The sequence below is a fragment of the Onychostruthus taczanowskii genome, unplaced genomic scaffold (genome assembly GCF_017590055.1).
Source record: "Onychostruthus taczanowskii isolate IOZ18803 unplaced genomic scaffold, ASM1759005v1 scaffold118, whole genome shotgun sequence".
In the NCBI taxonomy this organism is placed as follows: domain Eukaryota; kingdom Metazoa; phylum Chordata; class Aves; order Passeriformes; family Passeridae; genus Onychostruthus; species Onychostruthus taczanowskii.
In genome coordinates, this window is record NW_024498329.1 from 635,337 (window position 1) to 662,802 (window position 27,466).

The 27,466-nt window shown below is 46.2% G+C and overlaps 1 protein-coding gene across 2 annotated transcripts in view; it reads right to left on the reverse strand.

The window, feature by feature from the left end:
- Window positions 1-9,024: 9,024 nt before the first annotated feature.
- Window positions 9,025-27,466, reverse strand: part of PSTPIP1 (proline-serine-threonine phosphatase interacting protein 1) — a 50,526-nt gene continuing 32,084 nt past the window's right edge. For both annotated transcript variants that reach the window (XM_041427741.1, XM_041427740.1), the window contains 11 exons: window positions 26,784-26,890; window positions 24,852-24,914; window positions 23,748-23,846; window positions 22,035-22,080; window positions 21,140-21,219; window positions 18,764-18,862; window positions 18,138-18,234; window positions 15,378-15,468; window positions 13,185-13,255; window positions 11,887-11,984; window positions 9,025-10,302 (listed from right to left, as the gene is read on the reverse strand). In XM_041427741.1, the coding sequence (XP_041283675.1) occupies window positions 10,171-10,302; window positions 11,887-11,984; window positions 13,185-13,255; window positions 15,378-15,468; window positions 18,138-18,234; window positions 18,764-18,862; window positions 21,140-21,219; window positions 22,035-22,080; window positions 23,748-23,846; window positions 24,852-24,914; window positions 26,784-26,890 (983 nt within the window). In that variant the 3' untranslated portion in view covers window positions 9,025-10,170. The remainder of the gene's footprint in view (window positions 10,303-11,886; window positions 11,985-13,184; window positions 13,256-15,377; window positions 15,469-18,137; window positions 18,235-18,763; window positions 18,863-21,139; window positions 21,220-22,034; window positions 22,081-23,747; window positions 23,847-24,851; window positions 24,915-26,783; window positions 26,891-27,466) is intronic.

The window sequence follows — 27,466 nt, forward strand, 5'->3', positions numbered from 1 at the left end:
CCCAGAGACCTCCTGACTGTGGTATCAGATTTCCCAGATGTGGCAGCAAGCCTGCTCTCTGCATTTCATTATCTTCATATTGCATTGCATATTGTAAATACAGGACTAGTAAGATTGAGATGACCCTGGCTTGTAAAAATCAGTGTGGAGAGGTTGTAAGACAGACCTGCGTTGCACAAAATAAGGCTAAGGATGCTTAAAAAGGTGGGCAGCTCTTAGCAGCTGCAAGGCAGAAACTCCACAGTCATGAGCCTGCATATGGAAATGAGGATAGCTTGGGGGAGATAACAGTGCTTGTTAATCTTGCTGGAAGACATGGATTTGAATTACAGATGACTTGACAGTACTTGCATGTAAATGAAGGAAGTCTGTTTCCTCTTTAAAAAGCAGAATATTTGTCTGGAATGTGGAAACTACTCAATATTTTACAACTTTTTTAATATTCTAAACAAAGCCCAACTGAACTTTTAACTGCTGTGAATTAGTTTTTTCTCGGAGCCTGCAAGTGAAGTGACCTTCTTGAATTGCACAGTTTGAAGTAAGTCTTGGATGTGTGAATGAAGTTTCGTGGTGTTTGGGTAAAATACAAAATCCAACTTCACAAACCCCCATCCTCCCACCCAAAAAGCCAACCAAACACAGACTTACAGGGGTCTAATACACCATGTTTTGTGTGGTTCACTGAAGCTGGGAACAAGTGGTGTAGGTCTGTTCCTTCCCTTACTGAACAAAGTGAATGAACTTTGGCTTGCATTAGGCAGGAGTGTTGGTGTGGCTGTAGTTTGGCCTTCCTAATTAATACATTCCTATCTGGCAGTGCATTTTTGGGGACAAGGGCTGATTTAGTTTCATTGTTGCTCTTTTATTTCCTTGATTCCTCTGTCTGGGCTTTTAAGTTCCTGTATGCATTTCTTCTTGGCTGTCTTGTAGCTGAGGAGTCTGAGAGGGCTCAGTGCAGACTGCACAGGATGTTATCCAGACTGAGTGAATCTGTGTGTGCTGCATGGAGCTCTGCTGCAGCACTAAACCTTACCTGATCCAGCGGGGTTTAACACAGGAAATTAGAATTGCCTTCAGGGTTTTTTTAATTGGGTTTTGTTGTTCTCACTGCTGTTAAAGTGACTCAAGTACATTGCAGTTGCAAGCCCTGTGCTTTACTGCCCTTCGGCACCCTAATTGGAGGCCTATGAGAATTGGAGGGTCTCATTCAGATTGTGGTCTAGTAAGGCATGATCCTCTCTATTTGCCTTAATAAACAGGGGAGAAGTGGTCTAACAAGTTCAATTTAACACAGTTAGTGAAAAAAGATGTTTCTACCTTGATAGCCAGAGGAGGACAGCTCATGAGATTCTTCAGTACTACAGTTTCAGAAGATTTGAGGTAAGTCCTTGTGATAATAGTATCGGTGATAGCCTTCAGAGTACAGTTAGTGGATCTTGTAACTGACTTAATCTTGGGCCTGAGCCAAATCCCTCTGGAATGCACGACAAGTCTGCAAGTGCAGTGGATCTTTGGTGTGCTGTGTCCAGCAGCAGCAGCACGCTCTGGGGTGACTGCAGTGCTTGGAGAATGCCACCTGAGCCTCTATCCTGCCCCTTGCAGTCTTTGCTCTTGGGTGCCACCTCTACTGACTGGGGCAGCTGTCCTTGCTACACGTAATAAGATTAGTTTTACTTCTTTGGGCCTCTCGTAGCTGATCTGTTCCCCTGGAGCTGCATTGAGCAGTTGGAAAGCTCTCTTGGGGGCAGCCTCTTTTAAACCATGATGTAAGCTTGGGCTGTTGCTGAAAGGCACAGAGCAGACTTCCATCTGTGCCACATCTGAACTGATGTGAGCACAAAGCTTCCTCTGCCAAACTGCTGGTGTGATGCAGTGCCCTATGAAGTGGCAACATAACTGGTTGCTGTAGGCCATGCCTGGCTGTGGGAGGGTAAGGTGCTGGCAGTGTTAGCCTGTTTCCCACTGTCCTGCAGATCAGTCTGCTATTCCTGTGCTGCTTCAGCATGGATCTCTCATATCTCTTGAGCTTGCTATTTGTCCATCTCAGTTTTGGGACTGATTAGGAGAGAGCAAACTCATTGGCAGATAGCAGAATTCTGTTGCTGCTGATCTGTTGAAAGTCTGGGTATGATCTGATTTTGATGGGGCAGTCGTAGTTTGCCTGTGCCCTACACAGCAGTAGGTGTAAACCTTGCCCTTCTACTGCCACATGAAAGGATTATCTGCAAAACGCCTACAAGATAGTCCTGAAGTAGTCCTGTAGCAAGTTGTGTTTCCTTCTGTATACCTTAACACAAGGTTTGGTGTTTAAAATAATGCTAAATTGCAGGACACTTGTTGCTAGGTGGAGGAGGAGGTGCTGGGGAAGCACAGCTGCTCCATGGCCATGTGCTGCACCCTGGATATGTTTAATGTCCTGGCAGCTGCCCGGGGTGGCAGAGGTAAATATTAGATTTGTCCACCCGCTCCTTTATTTCTTCAGTCTGGCAATGGCCTTCACAGTACAGGTTTTGTGCTCACAACACATATTTACTCCAGGCATATGCCTTTGATTTAGTCCTTGCTGTGGCTGCAGTAATCCCTGCTGGATCTGTGCCTGGCAACAGATGTTGCTTCTTTCAGTGTCTGGACTCCAGGACAGGAGTTCTGTTGTTCTGTGTGGGGTATTTACACTGCAGATGAACACAAAGTTTATTCAGCATTTAAAAGCAGGGCAGAGTTTGTAGATTAAGTGTGGACATGAACTTAAACTTGCACAAGTGAGAGACTATCAGAGCTCCTGTCTGGCGACCTGAGACTTGGTGATCCTTCTGGAGCGAGCAAAGAAGCACTTCTTTCTGGTGATACACACTGAACCACATATTTTCTCTCACCTGCTTCTCTTGGCCCTGAATGCTAACGGTATGTCAGAGCTTTTGAGTTGAAACTTCTTTATTTGCTGAGGGAAGCCTGCAGACTGGGTTGCCTGGGGTAACGTGAGCCACAGCAGCATGGGACCGTGGAGTTGTTCCTGTTGGCACTCCAGAAAACAGCTTTGCCTTCACTTGGATGTGTGGTGCTTCAGGTACCAGCTCTTCTCACCAAATGGGCTCCTGCCCCATTTCAGAGTATAATCTAGACATTTTCCAGGATAGCTGTTCTGTCAGACCTTTGCTAGGTCAGGCTGTGACTGACAACTGGAATGCACTTCCCCCATGCAAATAAAACATTTAAGCAAACCACTGGCAGCTGTGGGGTTTGACAGTATCTAGGATGCCTTGCATGCACAAGCAGTCTGCTCTAGAAAACCACTTCTGAGATTGAGTTCTGAAGTTTTTCTCCCAGCTGGACAAAGGAAGCAGCAAGATCTGCTCTTGCCTGAATGAGTCTGCCATTGAATTGCATTGAACAAATCCAGCACGAGGTGTGTGCAGGGGTAGTGTTCATACATTCTCAGCTGAGAGTAGGAGAGGGATAAAGCACCTGTGACAAAGGTGGCATTGAGTTCTGTGCCAGCCTTTACCAAGCACCTCACAGGCAACAGGCAGGACTGAATTCCCAGTATGTGCTGTAGAACTAAGCACTCCTTGTACTTCCAGAGCTCAGAGAAGGCCCCATCCTTGGGAAGCATGCTCGGTGCAGTAGCCTTGCTCTCTGTAAAGTGTTTCTGCCTTTTGAGTGCATTGTCCACTTTGAAAGCCTAAATCCAGCATTTATCCTGATGGCTTCGTTTACCCCTGCACAGTAACACCTTCAGCATTGAAAAGTGCACTGAGGAAACATAGGTTAAATTTAGAACTTGTGCTGATAAGTGCTGTGGTTATAAAAGCTGGCACAGGACCCTGCAGAGAAGGGAGGATGCATTTCTCCAGTTGCCTTCTCTCCCTCTTTGGTTTTGCATCCTCCCATGGCTGCTGAATTGAGCAGTGACCTGGTGAAACCTTTAGCTGCCACTTAGCGGAACAAAGTCACTGTCGCTTAAGTCTCCCTTCCTCAGCCAGGGCTCTGACACAAGAAGGGCTGTGCAGCCTTTCTCTAAAGACAAAGCACTTCTCACGTCTATCAGTGCATTGAAAGCTTTCCCATTCACATTTACGTTAGCATTCTTATCCTGGCGAGGTTAAAGTTCACCACTTTCCCAAGAAGTTCCTCCATGGACTGTTTTCGGCTTAAAAATTCAGAACAATCCTTCTTTAGATGCAGCTGTTGAGTATTTGTGTCCTTGCAGAGTGGAAGGGAATGCACTGAGCTCCCCCAGAGGCTCCCTGCACTGAGTGTGAGTGTTATGCCTGCAGCCCCTTCCTCAGAGCCAGCCAGTCCCGTTACAAAACAGTCCCGTTACAATATAATTTGTCCTCTTGTATGAGATTTTCCATTGCAAATATTGATCCGACCACCAGCCAGTGCTTGCTTGTTTAGGCTGGGTCTGAGATTGAACAATCACCAAAATGCTGAGTGTGCCAGAAGGATTTTCAGCTCGGTGTCAGAGTGGATTGCAAGCTCCCCACGATGAATGGGGAAGTTGAGGGGTGAGGTGCGACTTCTCCAGAGTCACACCTTTGCTTCCGAAGCCACTGATTTATTCAAGGTTTAGCCTGGGCTGCTTGAACAATCCAAGTGTGTAATCCGACACGCAGGAAAATTCGTTCAAGTTAAAATGGAATAACTTGGGCTGTCCTGTGTCCATTTACCCTGAGGCAGAGGCTGCGGCAAATGCCTGCATTTCAGTCAGAGAATTTCAAAGCACCACTTTGCAGCTGTAGCTCCTTCAGCATTGCACCCATTAACACACTGGTTACTTCTCTTTATGTCTGCCTTGATTTGGTGTTCGCTTGAATTCCGGTAAGGGCAGCAAAGCTGGGATACGCCTGCTGGTTTAATCTTCCAAATCTGGTTAACAATGGCTCATTTAGATCTGGTAAGTAAAATTCCTCCTGCCTTCAAACATCCTCTTAGGGTATTTGTTCCCATTTCACCTCTGCTCCCCAGCAGGTTTTGTACACTCAGTCCTCAGGATGATATGTGGAACCCCTGGTTATAAACTCGAAGCTGTGCTCAGAGTTCTGTTTGCCTGGTGGTTTTGGATGATACTTTCTCCTTAGAAATTTCAGGGATGTCAGCTCTGATTTCTGCTGATTTTGCTGGGAGGTCCCGCTGATTTCTGTTACAGTTTTCTATCCAAAAGCAATATTTAGTCTGTGCTTTCAGTCAGAATAGAACAACACAGTACATTTGCCTTTTGGGCCAGTGTGTGGGACAGAATGGCTGCAGCCACATGTCACCCAGCAGTGATAGGCTGCAAATGTGCTCTTAATGGTGCTCCCGCAGCTTTGTCCCAGATCAGGTGTCAGCCGTCCTTCAGCAGCTGGTCGAAGGACAAGTTGAGCACTGTACCACGTGGAACTGGCTAATTTGATGGAAATATGATTATCCAGCTCTTCTAGAAACAGATCAGATTTGCACTGTGCAGGATCCAGGAGTGCACAAATCTGAGGTGGCTGTGGCTCTGAGCAAAATGTGAGCTGGCTGCCGAATTTAGGTAATTGCTAACAAAGAACAGATGATGACTAACAGTTGGAGTAGTTTGCTCTCTCAAGTGAATGTGGCGTTGGCATTTCGTTAATAACCAGGACACTAATTCCTCTTCCAGAATCTCAGTCTCCACGCAAGTATTCTTCCCCTGCAAAACCCAGCACATCAGCCCTTGTAGTCCCTCAGCAGCCATTTATTTTCCTGAAGGCAGGTAAGACTCAGCATCACAGCTTTGTTTCCTGACTTGCTCACTAGCTCTGAGTGTGGTCCTGTGTAGGACATGGGAAGTACTGGTATTTATGTGGCTGGTGACTGCTCTTGTGTCCAATGCCCCAGCCCTGCGAGCTGGAGAACAAGAAAGCCAGGGGAAAGAGATGGTGCTGAGCAGCCTAGGCTGCTGTTCAGGCCTCTACAGTTTGTCCTGTCCCATGCAGAGTTGTTGCCTCTCCACACTGGAGGTGAACAGTGACTTTTCATACCGTGTTTGGATAGCAGTGATGTAGCTCATCTGAGCCACAGCAGTGATACTGCCAGGAGCTCCTGGGGTACCACAGAGTGTAAGTTACCCACCAGTGTGGGTGGTGTTCCTCAGTGTCCACCCAGGCTCCTGTCAGACACCCAGCTTGGCTGAAATGGTCTCCTCTTGGATCCATGCGCTTCCACTTCAAGTGCATTCAGTAATCAGTGAGGTGTGAGCTGCAACTGGGAGAAAATTACCTCTGGAGAGGAGATCAGACCATGAGTTCAGCTCTTGAGACACGAAGTATTGGTATTTACCAATATTGCTGATGGGACGTGCCTTGGCTTGCCTGGCCCCTGCATCTGAGCCAAACAGTGGCAACTGTGGTGTTTCACCCCGGAGACACCTTTGGCTAGCTGGGTGTTACAGCTGGGCACGTGGAGACAAGTCCAGGAGTGCTGGAGCTGCGGTGGCGTGGAGCTTCCTCCTGTGGAGGGTCGCTCCCCAGGTTCCCTGTGCTGGAGAAGCGATGGTGATGGAAAGGAGTCAGTTCTGATGGAGGGTTTTAATCCAGAGTTTTTATTACAGGCCTCTGAATCCAGCAACAGTTCCAGCAGAGCCCAGGCTGTGTAGTTGCCTGTCCTTTAAACCCGGGGAAGAGGGGGAGGAAAGGGATAGGGAGCCACCAACCAGGGACGGGAGAGGAGATCTTAAGGGACAAAGGACACCTGCATGGCCCAATGCCCCCCCCCGGGGTGGAGGGCACTTTTTGAATCTGCCCAATCACTCAACCCCTTCTGGAATTCCAGGATTGACAGCCAGTGCCCAGCAGGAGTCTCTGGCTGGGGGAAGGAGAGGGGATTGACACACCTGGGAGGAAAACTTCAGGGAGAAACCCGGGGTATCTGAGGCAAACCATGACATCACACCGTGACAATGAAGGAAGCCAGGGTAAGAGTTTCTGCTGGGTATGCCCATGATCTGTTACCACTCTGGCTGATGTGTGCTGAGCCTGTCCACACTACAGAGCTCAAGCCAGGGGTCCTGGGGGAGGTGGCAAACTCTTCAAACCTTGATCAGTGCTCCTGCTGTTGCTACATGCCCAGCTGGGAAGAGGTTGATTTCTTCCTCTTAGCTGCCTGGTTGTTGGAAATGCTGGAAGCTGGCTGGCTCTATGGATCACTGAGCTTGGCAGCAGGCCTGGCTGTGTTGGCTGTTCGAGCGCTGGGTCTGTTGGATCTCTGTTTCTAGTCTGATACTACTTTGTTGTTACTACTGCCTTGTGGGCTCTTAATATGAGAAATCTGTTCTGTGAAGAGATGGACCTCACCCTATACTTGCAGACATTTCCTAATTACGTGTGGTTGTCATTGGTTAAATGTTATTTCATACAGGTTTTCCTGTTCTTCTCCTTAATTGGTAGTAAATGGTAAAATAATACACATGTTTTGACTTTAGTATAAGAATGCCACTGGAAAGGGCCCATTTCAGCTTTCCACCTTAGCTGAAAATTGAAAAATAACTTGATTGTGTCAGTTTTATTGCCCAAATGTTATCAAACTGGAGAGGAACTGTTAATAAGGGCATTGTTATTAAGGCAGTAACCTACAACTGACCTTCCTGCTTTTCCTGCTGATGGGGGTGGGTAGATGGATGACACCTAAAATGTGGGTGTTCTCAGAGGGTGTGGGTATTTCTTGATATCTCTGTTCTATTTGTGACAAGTGCTGCCATGCAGATAGGGCAAACTGAAGAATTTGGCTGATAAGTAGTTCCAAGCCATATCTGGACAATGTGAAGCAGAGGATTCATGAGAAAACACTGCTGCTGATTCTTCATTTCCTGAACAGTCTGGAGGTAGCATGTGGGACCCAAATGCTGTGACACTGGGGAGAGTTTGAAATACCTATAGCCTCTTGTCATTCAACAGTGTTTACTCGACAGAAGAAGAGATTGGTAGAAAGGAAATTGGTTTCCTGATTTTAACATCAAAAATATGGAATGATTTGATGGGAGAGAAAGAGCAGCCACCATTCCACCAGCTGCCTGTTGGTGATGTAGACCATGTGGTCCACGGAAGCAGAGATGATCTGCAGCTGGGTCTCAGGGCAATCAAGACTAGGTCCTGCAGTGCCTTGTGTGAAGTTGGGCCCCCAGGGAACTGAGGAGTCCTGCAAAATCTGTGCATCCCACACCAGTAAAGAAGGTGCATCTCAGTGGTTTTGGGGTGTTTTTTTCCTGTTTAATTAAGATAATCTGCAAAATATCCATCTAATTTTATTTATTTATTTATTGGTTCATTACAGTCTTCTTTGTGGAAGGCTGAGTGTTCAAGAAGTGAATACATTAAATCTCTTGTGCTTTTGGTTTCCTCTCCTGCTGTAGCTAACAAGGGATGCTGTGGCAGCCTCCCCTCGTCCTGTCCTGGCCGGGCTGGATCCACTGTGCACCTCTATGTCACTTGAGGTGTGTCCCAGGGGCCTCTCCTTCCCTTCCAGCCTGGCCAGTGCTGCTGCTCTCACTCTGCTGCCTTCAGTGCCATCCCAGTCCCCAGGCTGTGCTGGTGCTGTCCCTGCTGTGGATGTGCTGGGGGAGCCAGCCCCCAGGCTGTGCTGGTGCCAGGGGCTCGGGGCCCTCCAGCCCTGCTGTGGATGTGCTGGGGGAGCTGGGGAGTGTGGCAAGGACAAGGGAGTGTGGCAAGGACAAGGGAGTATGGCAAGGAGTGCAGGCAGCCAGAGGGAAGGGGCCTGGAACTTCTGTTCCATCCTTGAAGGAAGGATTGAATAAGATACTGCAAGTGCCTCTGACCTTCACTGTGTTTCATTTAAGAAAAGATTGCAATTGACCATTACACCTTTTTCTTTTGTCCTGTTTTCTCTTGTTTTCTTCTGTGTGTCTGAGCTAACAGTCCCTCTATTGCCTTTCAGTTAGCAATAAGATTAATTTTCATTGTCTTGATTCAGTTTTAAGGCCTGAAACATTGGCAAATGGTCATTCTGCCCACAGAATTAGTTTGTTCTGATTAAAATTAAATCACTAGGTTTTAAATCTTTTTAACTACCTTGAAATGCTGAAAAGGGAAGAATGGCAGAAACTATTCACCAATTCCTTATACAGTAACAGTTGGAAACATTCTTAAATATTAAACCAGAAAGACTGATAGAGCTGAAATCTGTGAAATGCAGTGAACCTGCACACAGTGCAACATCTCTGCACAGGTTTTGTTGCAGAATGAGCACATTAGAGGTGCTGGAAGGAGCCCAGGATGTCCCTGTGGCAGAGGTGCAGGGGCTGCAGAAGGAGACAGAGCAGCAGAGCTGAGCAGGTGGAAGGGAGGCTGCTCTGCTGACATTGCAGGGGCAGGAAATTGGCAATTCTCTGGGGCTCAGAGGAGACAATCAGGGCAGTGCAACCCTCCTGGAGGCTTGGCTTAGCTGCTGTTTGTGTTGTTGGATTTTTAAACTTCATAATCCCAGAGAGGCGTTAGGGAAACCTTCCAGCCAAGACAAAAGCAAGCCTCGGGCCCATCATCTGTCCCAGGATCCAGAGCAGAGCAGAGCCCATGGCTAGCATGGATTTCATTGTGTTAGGAGATGGTTGTGATGGGGACTGTCTCAAGATTTCCTACAAGGGATGTGTCCTGGTCCTTCAGGTGCTCCTCTCTGGGTGCATTCACTGATTTTTTTATTTTCATCCATGACTGATAAACCACCCTCTGTCAAAAATGCCAGCATGGCCTGTGCATGGAGAGAAAGGGATCTGTGGCAGAGAATGTGGCTGTCATGACCATAAGGGTGGCTCCAAGGCTGGCTGGGGACAGAAACTGCAGCAGCCTGCAGAAACTGCACTTGCTTCTCCGATCTTTCCCTTTGCACAGCTGAGATCTGCGCCGGATTTTACTCCCAGGATCACCAAGCTTTGAAACGCTGCTGGCAGCACAGTGTGCTGAGGGTAGGACTGTGCCAAAACGTGCAAGTCCTAATCTCTCAGGAGTTTTTTTCAGATAGAGTAGGCCAGGAGAATAATGGGATGAGGCAGGAGCAAGGGAGAGAAAAGCATGGTCAGTTGGTTATTTCCTGACTGGTGGTTGTAAAAAACATTATTATTGGGATGCTCTTGGCCAGCTGAAGCAGACCTTGTGTGCTGGCTGTTTCAGTAACAGAATATTTGTAAAGTCTGAGCACTGGGGATTCTTTTCATCACAGCTTTTCAAGGTAAGAGCCTGGCACGAAGCCTCGCTGCCCATTCCTCTCTGCTGTCCACCAGCCGTCGTCGTTCTCTGCGATGACAACCACGGTGTCTCCTTCACTGATGTCCAGCTCATCCATGTTCTGAAAGGAGACAGGGAAAGAGATGGGACAGCCTGACAGAACAGGAGGGCCCAGGAAATATCTGGTGGGGGTTTTTAACCCTGCTCTTCATCAACAGTCTTGCCGGTGTCCTTCTCGTTCTGAAATACCACACAGTGAGGGATTAAGCACTTTGGCTATTTCTTTAGGATGCTCAGATTTCCCCAGCCTCCAGGGCGCCTCCTCCTGCACAACCTGATGGTTTTATCACTGGGGAAGTCCAGAAGGGGTTAAACACCTCTCCCCTAAAGCAGCTCACCATGACCTGCATAGTCTGCAGGTGTTGCTAAATAGAGCACAGCTTAATTCCCAAGGGGGATAACAGTGCCTCTGCTAATCCATGCCTGAAATAGGTCTCTCAGCTCTTTTAGCAGGGGACAGCAGTAACCACTGGGGGACAGTGGCTCTTGGACAGCAGTGACTTTCATCCCCAGACAAATGCAGCAGTTGCAAATAAGCTCTCCCCGAGCTCCCAGGCAGCCATCAGTGTTCAGTGGTGCTGTCCTATTTTCCATAGGAAACCACTTTGCTGCCCACAGTGTAGTAAATAGAAAACAGCGTAAGGGAGGCTTCCAGAGATGTTTGAGGTGTCAGCTAAAACTCAATTTAATGCACCTGAATAGGTAAGAATGGACTCAAAAAATGAGAGGCCTCAATATACAATATACTAAAGGTAGTAACAGGCTCTTTTCTCAGCAGGTAATATCCCTGTGTGGCACAGTTTTAAGGGATTCCTTGAGTAATGAAGTGATCCAGTATTCTCCTTAGGGGAACTGCCATTAACAATGAGGTGCTTTCAACTGTGCTTGCATGAAAATTCATGTAAATAATAAAAGAAAGTTTAAAATGAAGCAAAAAAACCCCAAAAAAACCCACTGTTGAATAAAAGGTGTTGGAATACTGCTGTACCGAAAGGATAGTGCTCCTTTAGAGCTTTTTCTCTGTTTTCATAATTTATCTGGCAGTTATCTATTTTGTCACTGTCACGTTCCTTCAACGTTGGCCGTTGGTGGCAGGTCCCTTGGTGTGAGGCTCTCTCTGCACTGAGACATAAAACCTCCTGGATGCTGCTTCTTTTGCTGATCTAACTAAACTTCTTTTGCTGTAAAACTAACAAAAGGAGCCTTTAACATGACATGTAAAGCAAGTGGGGTTGGAGTCCAGGTTCTGGAGTCCATCAGAATTAGCAAATATTTATAACCAGTCCATTCACAGCCTCTTACTAATGGTATTCTGCCTAGCTAGGACTGGAGTCAGGGAGAGTTCAATATCCCAGGTCAGGATCTAGGTTATCTTTAACAGTCTTTTGTTGGCAGATGAACCATATCCCCTGGGATTCTGCAGCTTGCAACATGGAAGTACAGGGAAAGAATGTCTTTTATGGGATTCTGTCCTCTCCAGCACGGAGAACCAGTGTGCTAAACTGGAGCAGGACAGTTCGTGTCCCTGGCTGTAAGATGACAATAACATCTCCTTCACAGAATTTACACTTTCAGGATGTTTCAGTCAGCATCACTTATTTTAAATGTGACTCTCTGAAGTGTTTACTTTGAAGCCTTTTTTTACCTGGGCTGTGTAGTCATAAAGTACTCTGTAGTCCTGCGATGACGTGATCTCAGCTTTTTCATTTACCAAAATGGATGCATAGACTCCTTCTGTTCTCTCTGCAAAGGGGGGGAATAAGGAAGAAACACCCAGCACAGAAACAAAGAGTTCAGTTGCTTATAAAAGCGTGGGATCATATGCAAGAGTTCACAAATACAAGGCTTTCTGTTCTCTCTCTGCCTGGAGATGCACACATATAGAAAAGCTGCTGTGAGAGGTAGGTAAATCTTGCACAAAAACTGTCCCCCATTGATGGGATGACAATACACCCATTGAACTTTGTGGGAGGTCAGAAACTAGCTTCAGCCTCAGGTTGGGAAAAATGTTCCCCCTGGTAAAACACAATCCAAGTCATCTAAGGAGGGAAACACTGGTTAAAATGCTTTAACAAATTGCTACTGGCAGTATAGAATTCTAGCAGTTCCTTGGCTTACACAGGACTTTTCCCCTTGAGAAAAATGGAAAACACTGTGCCAATGGGTCACCAGACATTTTCCAATGGTTTCTATAGTTCTCACACAGCTATTTGTCAAGGACATCGCTTTTTTTGCAGATGTTTTGTTTGTATACAGCTTGTTGTAATTAGGGAAACTTCTCGTTTCTTCCCAGCATCTGTCTGGGGGCTTCCCCTGCTGAGCACCAAATGCAGCAAGGGAGAGTCTGGGCTGTTTCTGGGTGCCCAGGTAGGCAGGGCTGACAGAGGCAGTTGACGTTAAAGCTGTTTGAAAACAACTTTTCTTTTGGTAAGAACTACAGTTAAAATGTTTTTGTTTACTATCAAACCAATAAAAAATGTAATAAACTGTTCCCTTTTACATAGTCAAAATATTGTGTTTTAAATATCATTCTGATAAATTCCTAGTTATAAGGATTACAAGACAACAGTATAACTGTAAGGTGAGATGGATATTTGTACTCATAAGCCATGTGCCCGGTGTGTTAAAAATTTTATGTATTCTGTGGGGCTTTTTAGTGGTAGTTATGCTACACAAGGAGAAAACTAATATCTGTGTCAGACTGCTGCTCTGAATGTACAGGCCCTCCCTGCCTAGATGGAGGTTTTGAAGACTCTATGGATTATTTGGCACTTAAAGCTGGGAAATTTGTTAATACACATCCAAGCAAAATTAATGTCCAGACTCCTCTTGCCTGCCAACATGTGAATATGTGCTGTACATTTCTGCTCCATGTCAAAGCCTGGTTTAGCAACACGATCTAAAACAAACACATCTGTTGAACTGATTTCCTGCAGAGCATACCCAGAGGAGGGGCTGAAGGAGTGGCAGTTTCCGTGTTGTTTTTGCTGCTCCCATGCAGCAGTCCAGAGAATCTGCAGAACCAAGAGAAGCCAAAACCAAAATGAGTGAACAGGCCTGGGTATGAGCATTCCTTCATTTCAGCTCTGACTCAGCCTTCCCTCCATCTGCTTCAGAGTAGATGTCATCTCTTCCCATGGCCTTCTATTTTCTTTTACGCTGTAGATATATTTATCATCCTTTAAAAATGTATTTTTAAAAGTGCAGCAGACTATTGAACCATCAGCCTTTACTAAATTGTGCATGAAATGCAGCAGATAATATTTTTTGTAGACCCAAAGGCTCATGGTGTGAAACTCCAATTAATGCACAATGTTAAAATTATGAAAATTGCTTATAAGAGTTGTAAGAGTTGCTTATAAGAGATTAACATCTCTTTGTGTTGAAGGAAAACCCTGATACAATTTAAAATACAGAGCTTGTGTAACAAACCTTTCTAAAAGCTGCGAGTTTGAGTTTTTATTTTAATCTATCCCTAGTTATTTCCTGTATCACAGCTGGGTACTGAAGACTAAGTAAAGTGAGAAAATGGGTTAGGATTCTCAAGCAGAGATAGAAATAGCATTGCATGCTTAAGGCATATTTAAAGGGTCTGATTTTTCAGCTAGCGAGCGTTCCGTTTTTCTGAACATGGATATCCTCTCTCAGGAGTTCCTGAAAGACTCAGGCTCAGTCTCTCCAGGCTCCCTGCCCATGCTGCTCACAGTTGTGCTCTGAATGGCAGCACAATTGTCTTATGTAACTGCACAGGATGCAGTACTGAATTCATTATTAGAGAAGATCCAGTTTCCAACTGAAAAACAAAAAAACTGAAAACCCTGAGCAGCTCCCTGGCAAGCCTGGACCACATTCCAAATGGGAGATCACTGCCTGCTCCTTGTCTTTGCCATGTCATAGGCCTTGTTAAATTTTAAATCTCTTCTGCTTTAACTGTGATGCCCTCCCCACTGTGAATTTGCCATTTCAGTATAAAATATTTAAACCAATAGAGGCACCACGCTCTTCTGCTGTTATAACTGCATCCATGTTCTCACATTTATTAGCAAAAATGAGGAAAATTGCCTCCCTGATCATCACAGTTTTCCCACCCTGTGCTTTTCCCCTTTGATCCAGACAGAGAGAGCAGCTCTTTGTTCTGCTCAGCTGAGTGGTGCCTTAAGCATGGAGGCATGGCTCCAAAGGAAGGCTCTTCCAGCCTCTGCTCCCAGCCACACTCACCTTCACCCTCCCTGGAACAAACTTGTTGTGGTGCTACGTGCCCTGACTCAGCAGGAAGGAGGAAAGGAGTGGCTGCTCCCCACTGCTGGCTGAGGAATTGTGTGGTGAACTCATCCCCTGCCCCTCTCCCCACTGGGGCACGGCAAAATTACTCTCACTCCATTTTAATACCTTCGCTTCTTCTGTCAAGTCACACTTACTGATACCTAATGTTATGAATAAAAAGTTATCTATTTTTGTTTAAGGCTGCAGAGTTAAAACCGGTTGGACCGGCTGCTGTTAAGGGAGCTTCATTGTTAAGAGTTCTTCAATTGCCCATTAATGGTTGGTGATTAGCCATTGTCCCCCTGGTGCTTGCCAGGGAGCGACACAGGGACCCTGCAGTACCAGGAGAATGGGAGTGGCATCAGAGCTAGTATGCAGATGAGAAATGCATTGCACTAAATCTTACAATTTTCCAGGAAAACCCCTAAAAACAACGAGCCAACATAGAACTAGGGGACCTAGGTGATGTCCAAGGATGGGCGTGAAGTCCAGTGCCTGCTTGGATCCTTTTTGCTTCTCACCCTGACCGCAAGGAGGTTCACTAGGGAGGGGACCCGAAGTGTTGGCCCGAAAAGAAGAAATCTGCGAATCTCCCGTGAGGACGCAGTCCCCAGCTCTGCCTGCAGACCAGCGGACAGAGCTGCATCACCCTCCTCCTCCGTGCCACTCTTGGGGACAGCGGCGGCGTGGGCGCGACCCGTCGATTTCTCCCCACCTGAGCTGAATCTCTTTAATAAAGGCATTAAAAAGGAGAAAGGTCTTCTGCCCATTCATTTCACCTAATGCCTCTTTCTGCAGTGAGGAAGCGAGGACTCTCCTGGCGGTGTTGTGCAGGCGTGGCTGTTGCTGGGGCAGGAGCCCTCTGGCACTCACCTCTTGATCATCCCGCAGGTCTGGCCGGCGCTGGGGCTGGAGCTGCGCCGGCACGGCTCTCGGCTGTAGTAGCTCTCGTAGCCGATGGCATCTGCGGGCCGACAAAAACGAGATGTCCCAGCAGGAAACGCTGCGAGAAAACTCTGTTTTCTCCCTGCCAGGATGTGTCCTGGGGCTGCTGGAGCAAACTGCAGGGCAGCCCCTGGAATCTGCTCTCACCTGGAACGAGGATGGAGCGGCTCAGGGGAGCCTTTGACAAAAGCCACTCCAGGGGCTGTAAAGAGCCACGGCCCTGGTGCAAGGCACCCTCGGCCTGAGGCCACTCCAAGAGCTGGGACTGCCCTAATGAGGAAGGCAGTTTCCTCCATGGCTGTTTCTTCTATGGCCTCAAAGCTCAGGATTTAAGGGGGGAGAGGATGGTCATTGAGTGTCCTAAACCGTGTTCATGACAGAATTTGCTGCAGCACATTTTGTTTCTTCTTAGTATATCCAGTCAGGAATTTTGTCAGGGCTGGGGAGATTTCTGAGTGTTATTGCCTGCAGCAACAAGGAGCAATTTCCTGGTGTTTGCTTGTGTGTTCCCCCACCTTTCATACCTCCCCTATCCACCTCCCGAAAGCTTATTTGCTGTTTACCCAGAGATATTTGGGTTTTGTTCTCTCAAACACATTTAGGTTGCAGTTCACTCTCCCCTATGGTGTCGTTAAGGGTGAAATTCAGACCATTTCCAAGCGTAACTTTGCAGATGAAATAGTTACAGATGGATTTATTTGTCAGCTCAGAGCTCCCAGTGCAATTCTTACAGCTGGTGGCCACACAGCCTTTCTGCCTGCTCCTGTGAGAGCCAAACAAACACCAGTGAAGCCTGTGATAGTGTTTTACCCAGCCCCGATACCAGCAGGTTAAGAAAGACATTAGCCTTGGGCTAAAGGTTGTGTTGACATTCGCACACTGCATCAGCCAAGGCACGCAGAGCTAGAGTGTGAATAATCCCTACAAATAAGACTCGTAGTAATTAGGGAGTTTTCTGACCAATTTAAGGGTCTCCTGTTGTCCTTCTGCACTGTCAGCTCGGTGCAGTTTCCAGCCTAGAGGGCATTGTAAGACTGGGTAGAAAAGGAAGTGAGCAAGACCATCAAGGTTTGGTCAGGATGAAGGTTTTCTGCCACACAATGCAAAACTACACGTGGGTTTCCTCCTGCCTTTAGTAAACACTAGCACAGATCAACAGCTCACCACGTGCTGCAGTGCACACTCATTAGCCAGAGCTGTGGAGAAATTAGGATATTGCTTCCAGAACATGTTGCCTTCTAGAAGCTGGAAAAAATAAACAACAAAAAACCAAGTCAGATTTTTCTTTGCCTTTCATAAAGCTCTCAAGGGTTTTTTCCACCTAGTTCTTATTAGAAATTACTCTGGCATGGCCAAGAGCTTTTTGTAGAAATTTCCTAGGTGACTGGAGTATAACAAATCTCATACAGGAAAAAGACCCCAAAAACCTAAACCAAAAAAACCTAGCTGAGAATTACACATTTCTTAGTATACAGAAGTTGTTTCACACTGTTGCAAGGCACAGTTCTGCTCTCTGCCACTGAAAATGTAATTTTTCCTGGGGAAATTCTCCTTATCATTAAATTTAAATTCCCCATGTGAAGAAGAATAATCTATAGCAGCAAAATGGCATCTAGTGCATCAGTTTCAATATATTAGTTTTTAAAAATTCCCAAAATCCCAATTTTTAGCCACCATAAGACAAATGGCAAAAAGGCTGAGTGAAAAGCAGCCCTCAGATAGCTCAGTGCTGAGTTAGTGGCAGCACCCAGCTCTGCTGAAGAAGGGCCTGGGGTGTAATTCCTGCCAGCTTGGAGCTCTGCAGTGAAATCAAAGGGGGGGAACTTGTAGCTGATAATTACCCACAGGGATCAGGCCCTCACACTGCTGATTTTGTACCCGTACAACTCCCAGCATGGAAGGGTTTGTGTAACTCTCTGGTGTTGCCTGTTGAAGTGCTCGGGTGTGGTTTGTGCCTGGCCATGTGTCACATCAGACAGCTCCTTTCCTGCAGGGTGTTGGGAGAACTCCTGCCCTGGAGCAGCAGGTTTTCATTTTCCATCTGCTCTTGCCTCGTGCTGGGTCGATCTCCATTTCAGACCAGAGGTTTTGAACACTGAAGTCAAGGGAAAGGCAGCTTTGGCTTGAATGGGCAGAGCCTGTGAACCTGACAGCAGTTCTGCGTGCTGGGACAAAGCCAATTTCATTCAGAATTTCTCCCAGCCAAAGCCTTGGCTTATGCAAACTTCCTGAGAGCAGAAAATTTGTTATTCCCCATTGGGCATGTGGAACAGAACAGAAAACTTCTCTGTGCTGCAAGCGAAGAGGCAGCACCTCTGCCGAGGGGACACTGGGATGCAGTGACTTGGTAAGGTGGCTCTGTCTCCTCACCACTGCAGGCAGCTGAAGTTGCCATTTCTGCAAGGCAATTTGCCACCTCCTTAGCGGTGTCAATTCAGCTGTACTGTGAAATGAGCCTGGCTGCAAAGCCAAAACAAGTTTTTTCTTCCTTGGAGGGTTATTTTTAAGCTGGATCATTCTGCTATCCCACTTAGAGCATCACTCAGGCAGTGATGGCAGCACAGTGTGGGGGAAGTGAGCCATGGCAGGTGGGAAAGAAAAGTTGGAGCAGAAATTCCTCCAGCTGGTTTCACCTCCAAAGGACATGTACTGCACAAACCATCTGACAAGATCAGTAGGAATAATTACCTGGAGGTTGTGTTCCCGTCATTTTTGTCTTAATGAAGTAGTCTATGTCTGACTCTACAACACAGTTCTCCAAGCTGACCCGAACCTCTTCATACATCTACAAAACAGAATCCAAGAGCTTAATTTAACTTTTAACATTTCATGCTGAATTAGCAAACAGTGCTCTTGTAGTAATTGTCCCCTTAAGAAACACTTTATACTTGGTACATGTCTGACCTGGCTGCTCTTTAGCCTGCCCCCTGTACCAACATTCTTGTAAACCTGTTTGTGCTCTGCATGGTCTTTAAAGAGGGCAGGACAAAGGCAGTCCAGAACTTTTCAATAAAGACATTAATAGCAGGAAACAACCATTCAAAGTTAAATCTAGTGTATTCTTTACATCTCCCACTTTTGAGGCCATGACTGGATGCCTTTTTTGAAATGGTGTCAGAGCCCAATACACTGGGCAGAGTTGGGAGCAGGAGGCATTGCCCAGCACACCAAGGAGGACACACGCCAGTGCCACCAGGTACTGTGACAGTCTGTGACACAGACTGCCTGCATGCACACGTGCATCTGGGAGAGCAGGAGGGAGATATTCCCCTGGAGCCAGCACTGCTGGCAGGGCAGGGCAGGGCAGGCTGTACCTCATCATCCTTCACACACTGCAGGGACAGCTGGTTGCAGTGCACCCACAGCGAGTTCCGCAGGATGGTGATGCGGTCGCACTCCTGCAGCTGGAAGACCTGAAGCCAAACAGAAAACGTGATGGAGCCTCGTGGCATTGAGTTACTGGCTCTGCAGGTGGGACAGGGCTGGGGGTGCAAACCTATGCTGAGGGCACCATGGTAAAGGATGTTTTTTTTCAGTTGGTGGTGAAACTACATCTACTGTTCGTGCTCAAAAATTTGGTTGCACCAAATTAAAGTTATATTTTAGAGACAAAAACAAAGCAGGGGAGAGGAATCCAGGTCTGGATTTGACTGCTACTTCTGCTGTTGAGGATTTCGGAGTCAGGGTGCTGTCTGCCCATCACACTGAAATCTGGATGTTTAACAGGTCAGTAGAGTACTGCCATGAAAGGGTTGTATTTATGTTAGAGGTAGAGGCAAAAGTATTCATCTCTGCCATCTAAAATGTCTCTGTAAACTTTTCTCTTTTGAAAGTACTTGAGGCTCTCTGGAGTTGACTCTGCATTTCGAAGGTTACTTTTGTGGTAAAGAGAAGGCATTTTTCTGTCTTCAGAGTTATTGCCTTCCTTCATCTGTCTGCTTCCTCATGTGGCTGCACTGCTTAGGAAGAGGAAAGGGGGCTGAGAGAAAAGTGTGAACTGATTTGGGGGAAGAGGCAGATAAGATCTTTCTTTAAAAACTTGGAAAAAAAACCAAATCACCCTGATCTCTACGTTATACTGTTAAAAGTAGAACAAAGTTTTGGTTTTCTATGAGGTGTGAAAATCTCAGATGCCTCCAGCCATCTGTTTCCATCTCTATTTGCTAGTAATTATGTCCAGAACACCACAAATGTATACAACGTTCAGCAGAACACTCCGTTGGGTATGCTTCCTGCCATCTAATAACTTACCAACTAAAGAAATCCAGAAAAAGGAATCTGTCAAGGGAGTAAGATGCTGTGGGGACTGGTTTCTGAGAGTAAAGCTTTTAAAGAGAGCCTGCCAGGTGGAGGATGAGTATTTCAATGCTCATTCTGATTAGAAAGCCTGTGCCCTCGAGGCTGCTGAACAGCACCAGAGCCAATGGGGAATTTTCCAGGTAAATTGTGTCCTGTCAGGAAATGCAGTTAATCCAAGAGGGAAGTGTAGTGCCTCTGGCCTTTCAAGCCCTTGTCAGCACCCAGAAAAGCTGTGTTTGCCACATCCCTGGAGAGCCAGGGCACTGCAGCACAACGTGGCCCAGCCCTGTGACAAAGGCCACCCCAGAGCTGCCACTTGCCACAGCATTTTCAGGCTGTGGTTGTCCAGCACTCAGTTACAGACCCAAGCAACCCCAGCACTTCCAGATTCCCCGCTATGCAGCCACAAGTGTAGGATTTTAAGCTGCTTTTTGTACTAATTGCTAGTTTACAAAAAACCCCAAAGAGTATCAGTTCTTCTCTCTACAAGCACTTTTAAAAGAAGGCATTAAAGATGCCCTGACTTTCTGAATGGCTATTTGGATTAAGCAGTAAGCAGGTCACAAGCTCTGTGGGCTGGCCAGGATTTAGCTACACGGGACAAAAAAGAGTGTGAGGTTGTGGAATGCTTCACTGGTTTGTTGGCTTTTTAAGAAGGGAGAAAATATGCATCTTTGGAAGACTAAGGCTTGGCATCATATCTGTGGAAATGTCTGTGCCAGTTGTGGGGCTTTTCAGTCCTCTCAGATAGGGAATATTTAAGAGGAAGCAGAGAACTGGAAATGTATCCTCCTGGCATTTTATTTTATGTGGAAATAAAGCCTGCAACAAGTAAATATAGCAAAATCAGACTTTAGCAGATGGGCAAATGTACTTGAAGGATTACTGTGATCAAATGAGAGGCTGATTTGGATGCCAACCAGTTCCTGTAAATTCTTGTGCAAAACTTAATAGCCAAGTGCAAATCTCCTTGTCCATCCTCAGTGAAATGGAGATAGAGACTTCTCTACCACTGCCTTTTAACTGAAGGATTATTTCATGGCAGAGGACAAATATTCTTGCAGGTGAATTTAAAGTGCTATGAAACATAAAGAGTGACTGGGGTATGCAGCAGGTTATACATTGCTCCAGCTCTCCCACCTCTGCACTTATTCCCCTCCTTTATTTTCACATAGGGATGCTGACCAAGCAAGGAGAACGTCAGTGACACAGGAGCAGCTATGTCTAAGTAAGCTCTGGTTTTTGCAGTAATTTTGCAAAGACATCTGTTGAGACTCCACATAAAGCAAACAGCAAAACCCTTGGGATGGCATTTCAGGCCTTAGACTGAAATCTTCCAATGGGATAAAATAAAGAGTGTGCAAACATCACTGCAAAAAGTCAATGTTTACCTCGCAGGTTTTGATATGTTCCTGTTCCCACTCTGTCCTGACCTTATCCAGCTGCTCGATGTTCTGTTTGTAAACGTTCTCTGTAAACACAGACACAGAAACCCAGCAGTCAGGGGAAAAGTGCTGCAGCCTTTCTCTCTTTCCTCCTATTGGGCCTTTCCTGTGATTCCTACACTTCAGGCGTGTGGTTTGCTTTGGTACCACAAGAATATGTGAGCTTGTAACTGGTGGGGCACAATAATTATTGGGGTTTTTTCTTTGTAGCTATGTACTAGAGTAAGGATCTCTCGGTGTGGTTTGCAGATCAGTTATAAACTTTATGGTAGGGATAACACAATTCAGAGATGAAGAGCCTGGACCATGCTTGGGCACTGAGCATCCTTAGGCTCTTTCCATTCCAAGCCAGCCAGGTGAGCCACGTGATCTGGTGTAAGCTATTCCATGGGTAGGGAGGCACAAGCCTGAGCTCCTGAGCCAGATCAGGTGTGTGCTGGCCTGTCCTCCTGGGCATACACACGTTTGTGGCTGGACATCACTACTGTGCTCATGCACATGGGCATGGGGGATGTGATTTGAGCTGTCTCAGGGCAAACTGAGTGTCTACTGTGCTTTCAAACTTGCTTCAAGAAGAGCTTTTCTTCCCTGGGTGAAGTCCCTAAAGGAAGTCTTCTGTAAATTCTTTAATGCAAGCAGGACACTGGCATTTCCACAAAGGGGAGTGAATGCCAATGACTGTCAGGTTGCTGCTGTTCAGAGGCTTCTTCATTAATATTTGGGTAGATGACTCTGGGAACCCTGACAGCCTGGGTGATTTGGATGTGTTCTATCAAAATCCTGTGCTGGTAGATCTTTGCTGAGAAGACTCATAGTCCAGTTTAGCTGCAAACAGCATCACCTGCTTCATTTGCTGCATCTCTGCATTGCTTGGCTTTGTTCTGGCTCTGAAACAGGAAAAGAAACACCCCAAATTAACTTCTGACACATTTTTGCTTCTGCCCCAGTTTTTTGTGCCGCCTGCTCTCTTTTCCCCTCTAGGGGAAAGGCTCTAATTTGCAAGCACTTCCTGGCTGTCCCCCCTTTATGCACAGTTCTGCTGAATGTGTGCTGTGGAGAAGGGACCAGAATTTCCCAGGTGCAGCCATAGATGCAATGACTTCCAGGGAAAGCTTTCCATTCAGACATCCCTGCCAGAGGAGCTCAGAGCCGGTGTGATCCAGCCTGAAGCTGTGCCTGCTGGCTGAGCTGTTTTTTCCTCAATTGTTTGATGTGCTTTTCTAATAGATATTTATAAGCAGAAATAAATGGCATTTAAAATTCTTCATCTTTCAAGCTCCTCATGTAATACTCAGATGAAAAGCACACACCTTTTAAAATACTTTGCAAATGCCAGATAATTTCCCATAACAACTCAGAAGCTTAAAAGCGAAATTCACTCGAAGCAGAAGTTCTCTGTTTTAAAAACCTGCAGCTTTTAGCAAATGAGAAAACAGCCATCACTGACAGGTCTGTACTAGCAGGTCCTTCTGCACAGATGGGGATGACAGCACAGTAATGCTCTGCTCATCAGTGTAATACATTCTTCCACCCTGCCCTGGAAGACAAGGCTCAGGCAGGGGCTCTTCTGATCATATTCCTCATCACAGCTGGCTGGGAAACCTGGAGTAAGAAAGCTGGGAACCGAAGGTTCATTCTTATTTGTTTCCTGGCCCAAACTGTTTGCAAATGCTGAGCAGAATTAAACAGCTTGGGAGCTGCCTCTGTGCATTCCCAACATGCTGGCATGTTCAGGGAAGAAATGGCAATGGAGCACCCTGGGATCCTTCTGCACGAAAGGAGCGGGGTCAGGTTTAGCTGCCATTGAAGCTGTGAAATGTTTGGTGTCATTTTGGCAGGGCCAGGATTCCGTCCCCTCTTTGCAGCTAAGCTCTAGGGGTTTTCTCATCAAAGACTAGGGAATGCTGGAAATAAAATGTAAAGTTCTGATGCTGTTTTTAGAGTCTCCACACCACCACCCCACCCCCCTCCTTGAGATGATTTTTGATCCTTTTTGCTTACACTGCACTGATTTTTATCGAGCCGAAGGGAGTTCATTTATTTTGTTTTCTCCATCTGTTTCCCTGTAAAATGTTCCCATTAAAAGTTAGTGAATTGTCAGCTGCAAGTATCAAGACGATGCAATGAAGGACTGCAGTGCCTTAATTTCCAACGATTTATTTTTGAGTCTGTAAATTTAGTTGAAATTAAACTCACCGTGAGGAGAAAAATGTTGAGGAAAAATACGCATTTTAATGTAAGATGCTACGCCTACTAAGTGTAAGAGACCAAAAGGCAAAACTAACAGCATGACATATTTTTGACTTGTTTCTTTTTTGTAATGAGTAATATCAGAGAAAAATCTCATTCAGTTTCCTTTCAGGATTCATAGAGCAATTGGATCACAGCCTGGGATAAATTAATTAGATAACATCGTCCCTTCTCTGAGGATTCTTTGGGGTTAATTTCAAGACAAAGCCCCTGGCATCCTATAGAATGGATTAATTGTATTCTCTTGTAGCTGGAGAAGGCAAACCCCCCTTTTCCCCCCGGACAGCACTGTCATCTCAGGTACCTTTTCTGTTTGCTTTGGGTTGCCTGCAGCGCTGGTGCGTTCAAAGGACTGCTCGGCCTCGTCCGCCTCCCTGCACTTCTGCTCGTAGGTCTTCTTGGACTGGGTGCAAATGAGATCACACATGAGGGTCTGCCTGGGACAGCAGGGCTGGCTTCCCCCAGAGATGTTCCAGCCACTTCTTCCTTTGCAGTCTGGGGCAGCAAATCACTGCCCAGTGTAGGCAATAGAAAAAAATCCCAATGGCACCATAAGGAGGCAGGAAAATAGAACTGAAACATTGGAATAGGGGCTGACAGCACAAATTGTATCCTTTTCCTGCAGCCCTGAAATTGCTTGCTTTGTACTACTGCAACTCCCTGCAGGGGTCAGGAAGGCACAGGCTGCTCTACCACCACTGGTGCACCAGGCATCTGCCCAGGAGCCGTGGAGAGATGAATTTGGGAGCCCACATTCCGGGGTGGCCAGGGGGTGGGTTGTCAGGTGTTGCCTTGGCTATTGCTCCAAGCTGTGAGGCAGAGCCAGCACCCCACAGGCAACAGTCTTGGTGTAGTTCTCAGGAACAGGAGAAATCTTTATTTGCACCAAAACATCTCTGTATCTTAGAGATGCACTTAGAACCACCACATTTCAAAAAAAAAATTCACTAGCACATTTCCAGCTGTAGCACTGACAGGTCTGCAACTACTTTCCTTTAGAGGCAGTTGCCCACTGGAAACCAAACCCAGCTGCCTGTGGTTTCTGTATCTGCAAGATTTTCAGATGGAGAGGATTCCTCCTGCCTACAAGATTCCTTCACTGTTCTTAAAATTGTACTTACACACACTGAAAAATTACATTTACTCCTCCAAGCACCCTTGCCTGGAGAGAATGAAATCCTGTTTGACCTGAGGCACCATTCACCCTGCATTAACCTTCTGGAGACATTTCAGTGGGTGCAGCAGGGAAGATCAGCTTCCTCCTCACAGCAGGAACGACATCTTCCCTCCCTCACACACTCTTGCACACTCACACAGCTTTGACCTTTCTTTAAATAGAGGTACATGTGATACAGATTTTCCTGGAGCCAGTTTGCATCAGGAAACCTGCCCAGCCCTCCCTGCTTACCTCCATTGTTTTCTTATAATGGGACAGTTTGCTCTTTTGCATCCGCTCCATTGCAGACTCGTACTGTAAGAAACACACACAAGTCAGCAGTTCTTGCTTTGGACTTCTTCCTCCCCCTTCCAGCAGCACTATTAGGAGAACCATAGTCAGGGTCTTTCTATAAGCCACCTCCCTCTGGGCAAAATTACTTCACTCTGCTTTTATAAATGACAGGTTTCTAAGTGATACAGAGACCATCAAAGTGCCAGGTAAAAAAATAATCCCTGATAATTCTGCTTCAGTGGTTTCCATTGATAGCAGAGAGGATGTAGATCTTCATTTTCTTCCTTGCTTTTTTTTCTTTCTTAAGGAGATGAAATACTGCAGCAGCCAGTCACAGTAGGCTCTGCCAGCAGGGCTGCTTTGCTGCTGCCAGAGCTTGATCCCACATCTCTGCAGACCAAACCACGGTCTCACCCACATGAGCACAGGTGGTTGTCCATTTTCAATCCAAACAATTCCTGTCTCTTGTATATTCCACTGCTTCTGGCAACTTTATGCTCCGTGTGATTTGATTTCCATGCTGGAGTCATCTGGGCCGTGTTGGAAGGACAGCACTGGGTTCTCTTTCATGGCTTTAGTTGTGAGATGCCCAGCTTTATGTGACAATGAGATATGCTCCTGCTGGCAGGGGATGGCTTTCTTCAGGGGGACTTTTGGTCCTTTAATCTTTACATTCTGCTCAAGCAAAACTCTCTCCAGGCTACCCAGATGTTTCACATTGGGCTCAGTCCTGAGACAGCTTCAGTACAACACAAATCACAGCACTTTGGGAGGTTACCAAAACTGCTGACACCATCCAGCATGTCTAATGTTGGCTTCCTCACAGCCACATGCTGGACAGAGAATAAAAGCTTATCTAAGACTCCAAAGCAGTTTTTCCTTTTTTTTTTTTTCCCCAGGCCCCTCTAACTGCTCCCAGTTGAGTTACAGGCTTACAGTTCTCAGCAGGAGGGAGCCTCTCTGCACATCCCTGTGGCAAAGGGAATGGGGGACAAACACTGATGAACCTGGTGCCCACTGTCTGTCTTTTAATGCCTCACTTGCTTCATCAGATCACTGTCAACCTCAAATCTCAGTAGCAGCACTGGTTTCACCCACTTTCATATTCAGAATTCTTTGCTATTCCAAGTTCCTGTGTGTCAGGGGCTTGTAGACACACGATTTTTGTGGCACTAGATACTGGTTATATGCATTTTCACCTGTTTAAAATTAGCAAAGAAAGGAATATTTATTTTACTCCTCCATCACTCTGTGCTGTCAGAGTGAAGGGATGGTCCTGTCTTTGTCTTCAAGCCCACAGACCCAGAGAAGGTGTGAGAGTGGTCACTGCTGTCTCTATTATGAGCTATTTTCCAATAGACTTAGGGCTTGATGAGGTCAAAGGGGATGAAATGGCCTTAAATATACTAAACTTTTTTTGTGTACAGCATCAACTAGATGCTACTTATTCCATGTATTTGGAATTCAGCATATATTGCTGTTGCATCCAGCATGACATTAATTTGCTTTCATGTTTTTAAACGTTTGTGTTATGCCTTTATTTAGTGTGTGTTGGAGATTGTGCAGGGTCATATCAAAGAAAAACATTAGCAAGGGTACAAAAAAGAGGAAAGGAAGGATTAAGTTCTTACAGAAATAATAATAACAGCATCTGCAGTTACACCAGAGAGAGTAAAAGGGACTAAAGCTTCTGGCTACCTAGTTCAGAGCACTATTTTATTTCCAGCTGGGATCAGAAAAAGGTTTTTGTTCTACAGTCTCATCTATAGAGGGAGCAGGGCACGCTGGTCCTTTGCACAACTTTTGCACAACTCCCATCCTACGGCTGGAGACAGGTCATCAGCACAGCCCATTGACCCAATCTCTTTCAACGTTTCCCCAGTTTCTCACCTTTTTTCTTTGCTCCTTCTGCCTTTCTCGGAACTCCTCTATTCCTTTCAGTTCTTCCTTCAGCATAACTGCCAGCTGGATATGAGAGTTTCCAACACTTTCAATTTCTAAAGCAAATCAGAATTCATATTCAGTCAGTGGGAAGGTCTTTAAAGTCACATTTTTAGGAGATGTTTCTGTGATGTGACTGCCTTATGAGTTGTCACAGGCAGGGCAGCCTTAAAAAAGCTCTCCCCTTGTGTTTTTGCATGCAGACATTGCTGAGGGCTCAAGAACAGAGTGAGTGTGTTTCTTCATGGCCCCATTTACCCCAGCTGCCCCCTTCCTTCGAGACTGAGGGTCAGTAGTTGTGCAGAGGGAGGGAAGGAGCCCTGGCCTCCATCATCCCTGTGTGTGCTTTGTGACAGCTGCTGGGCTGTCCCTGCTCTTGGGAGCTGCTGCCAGCAGTAGCCAGTCATTAGATAAGGTTGCATGCAGAGAATTTCCAAGGATCAGTCAAGATGGATTGAATTTCAGAGCACCTGGCTGGTGCTGTTTGAAATGGCTGGGAACTGCTCTGCATTTGTCAGCTTCAGTGCCTCTGAAATGGAACCCTGCAATTTCCAGAAATACTGAACTCCCCTACCCAGGCCCTAAAAATATCTCAGTCCAGCAGCTGCTTTTCAAGAGGGAGTTTTGGTGTG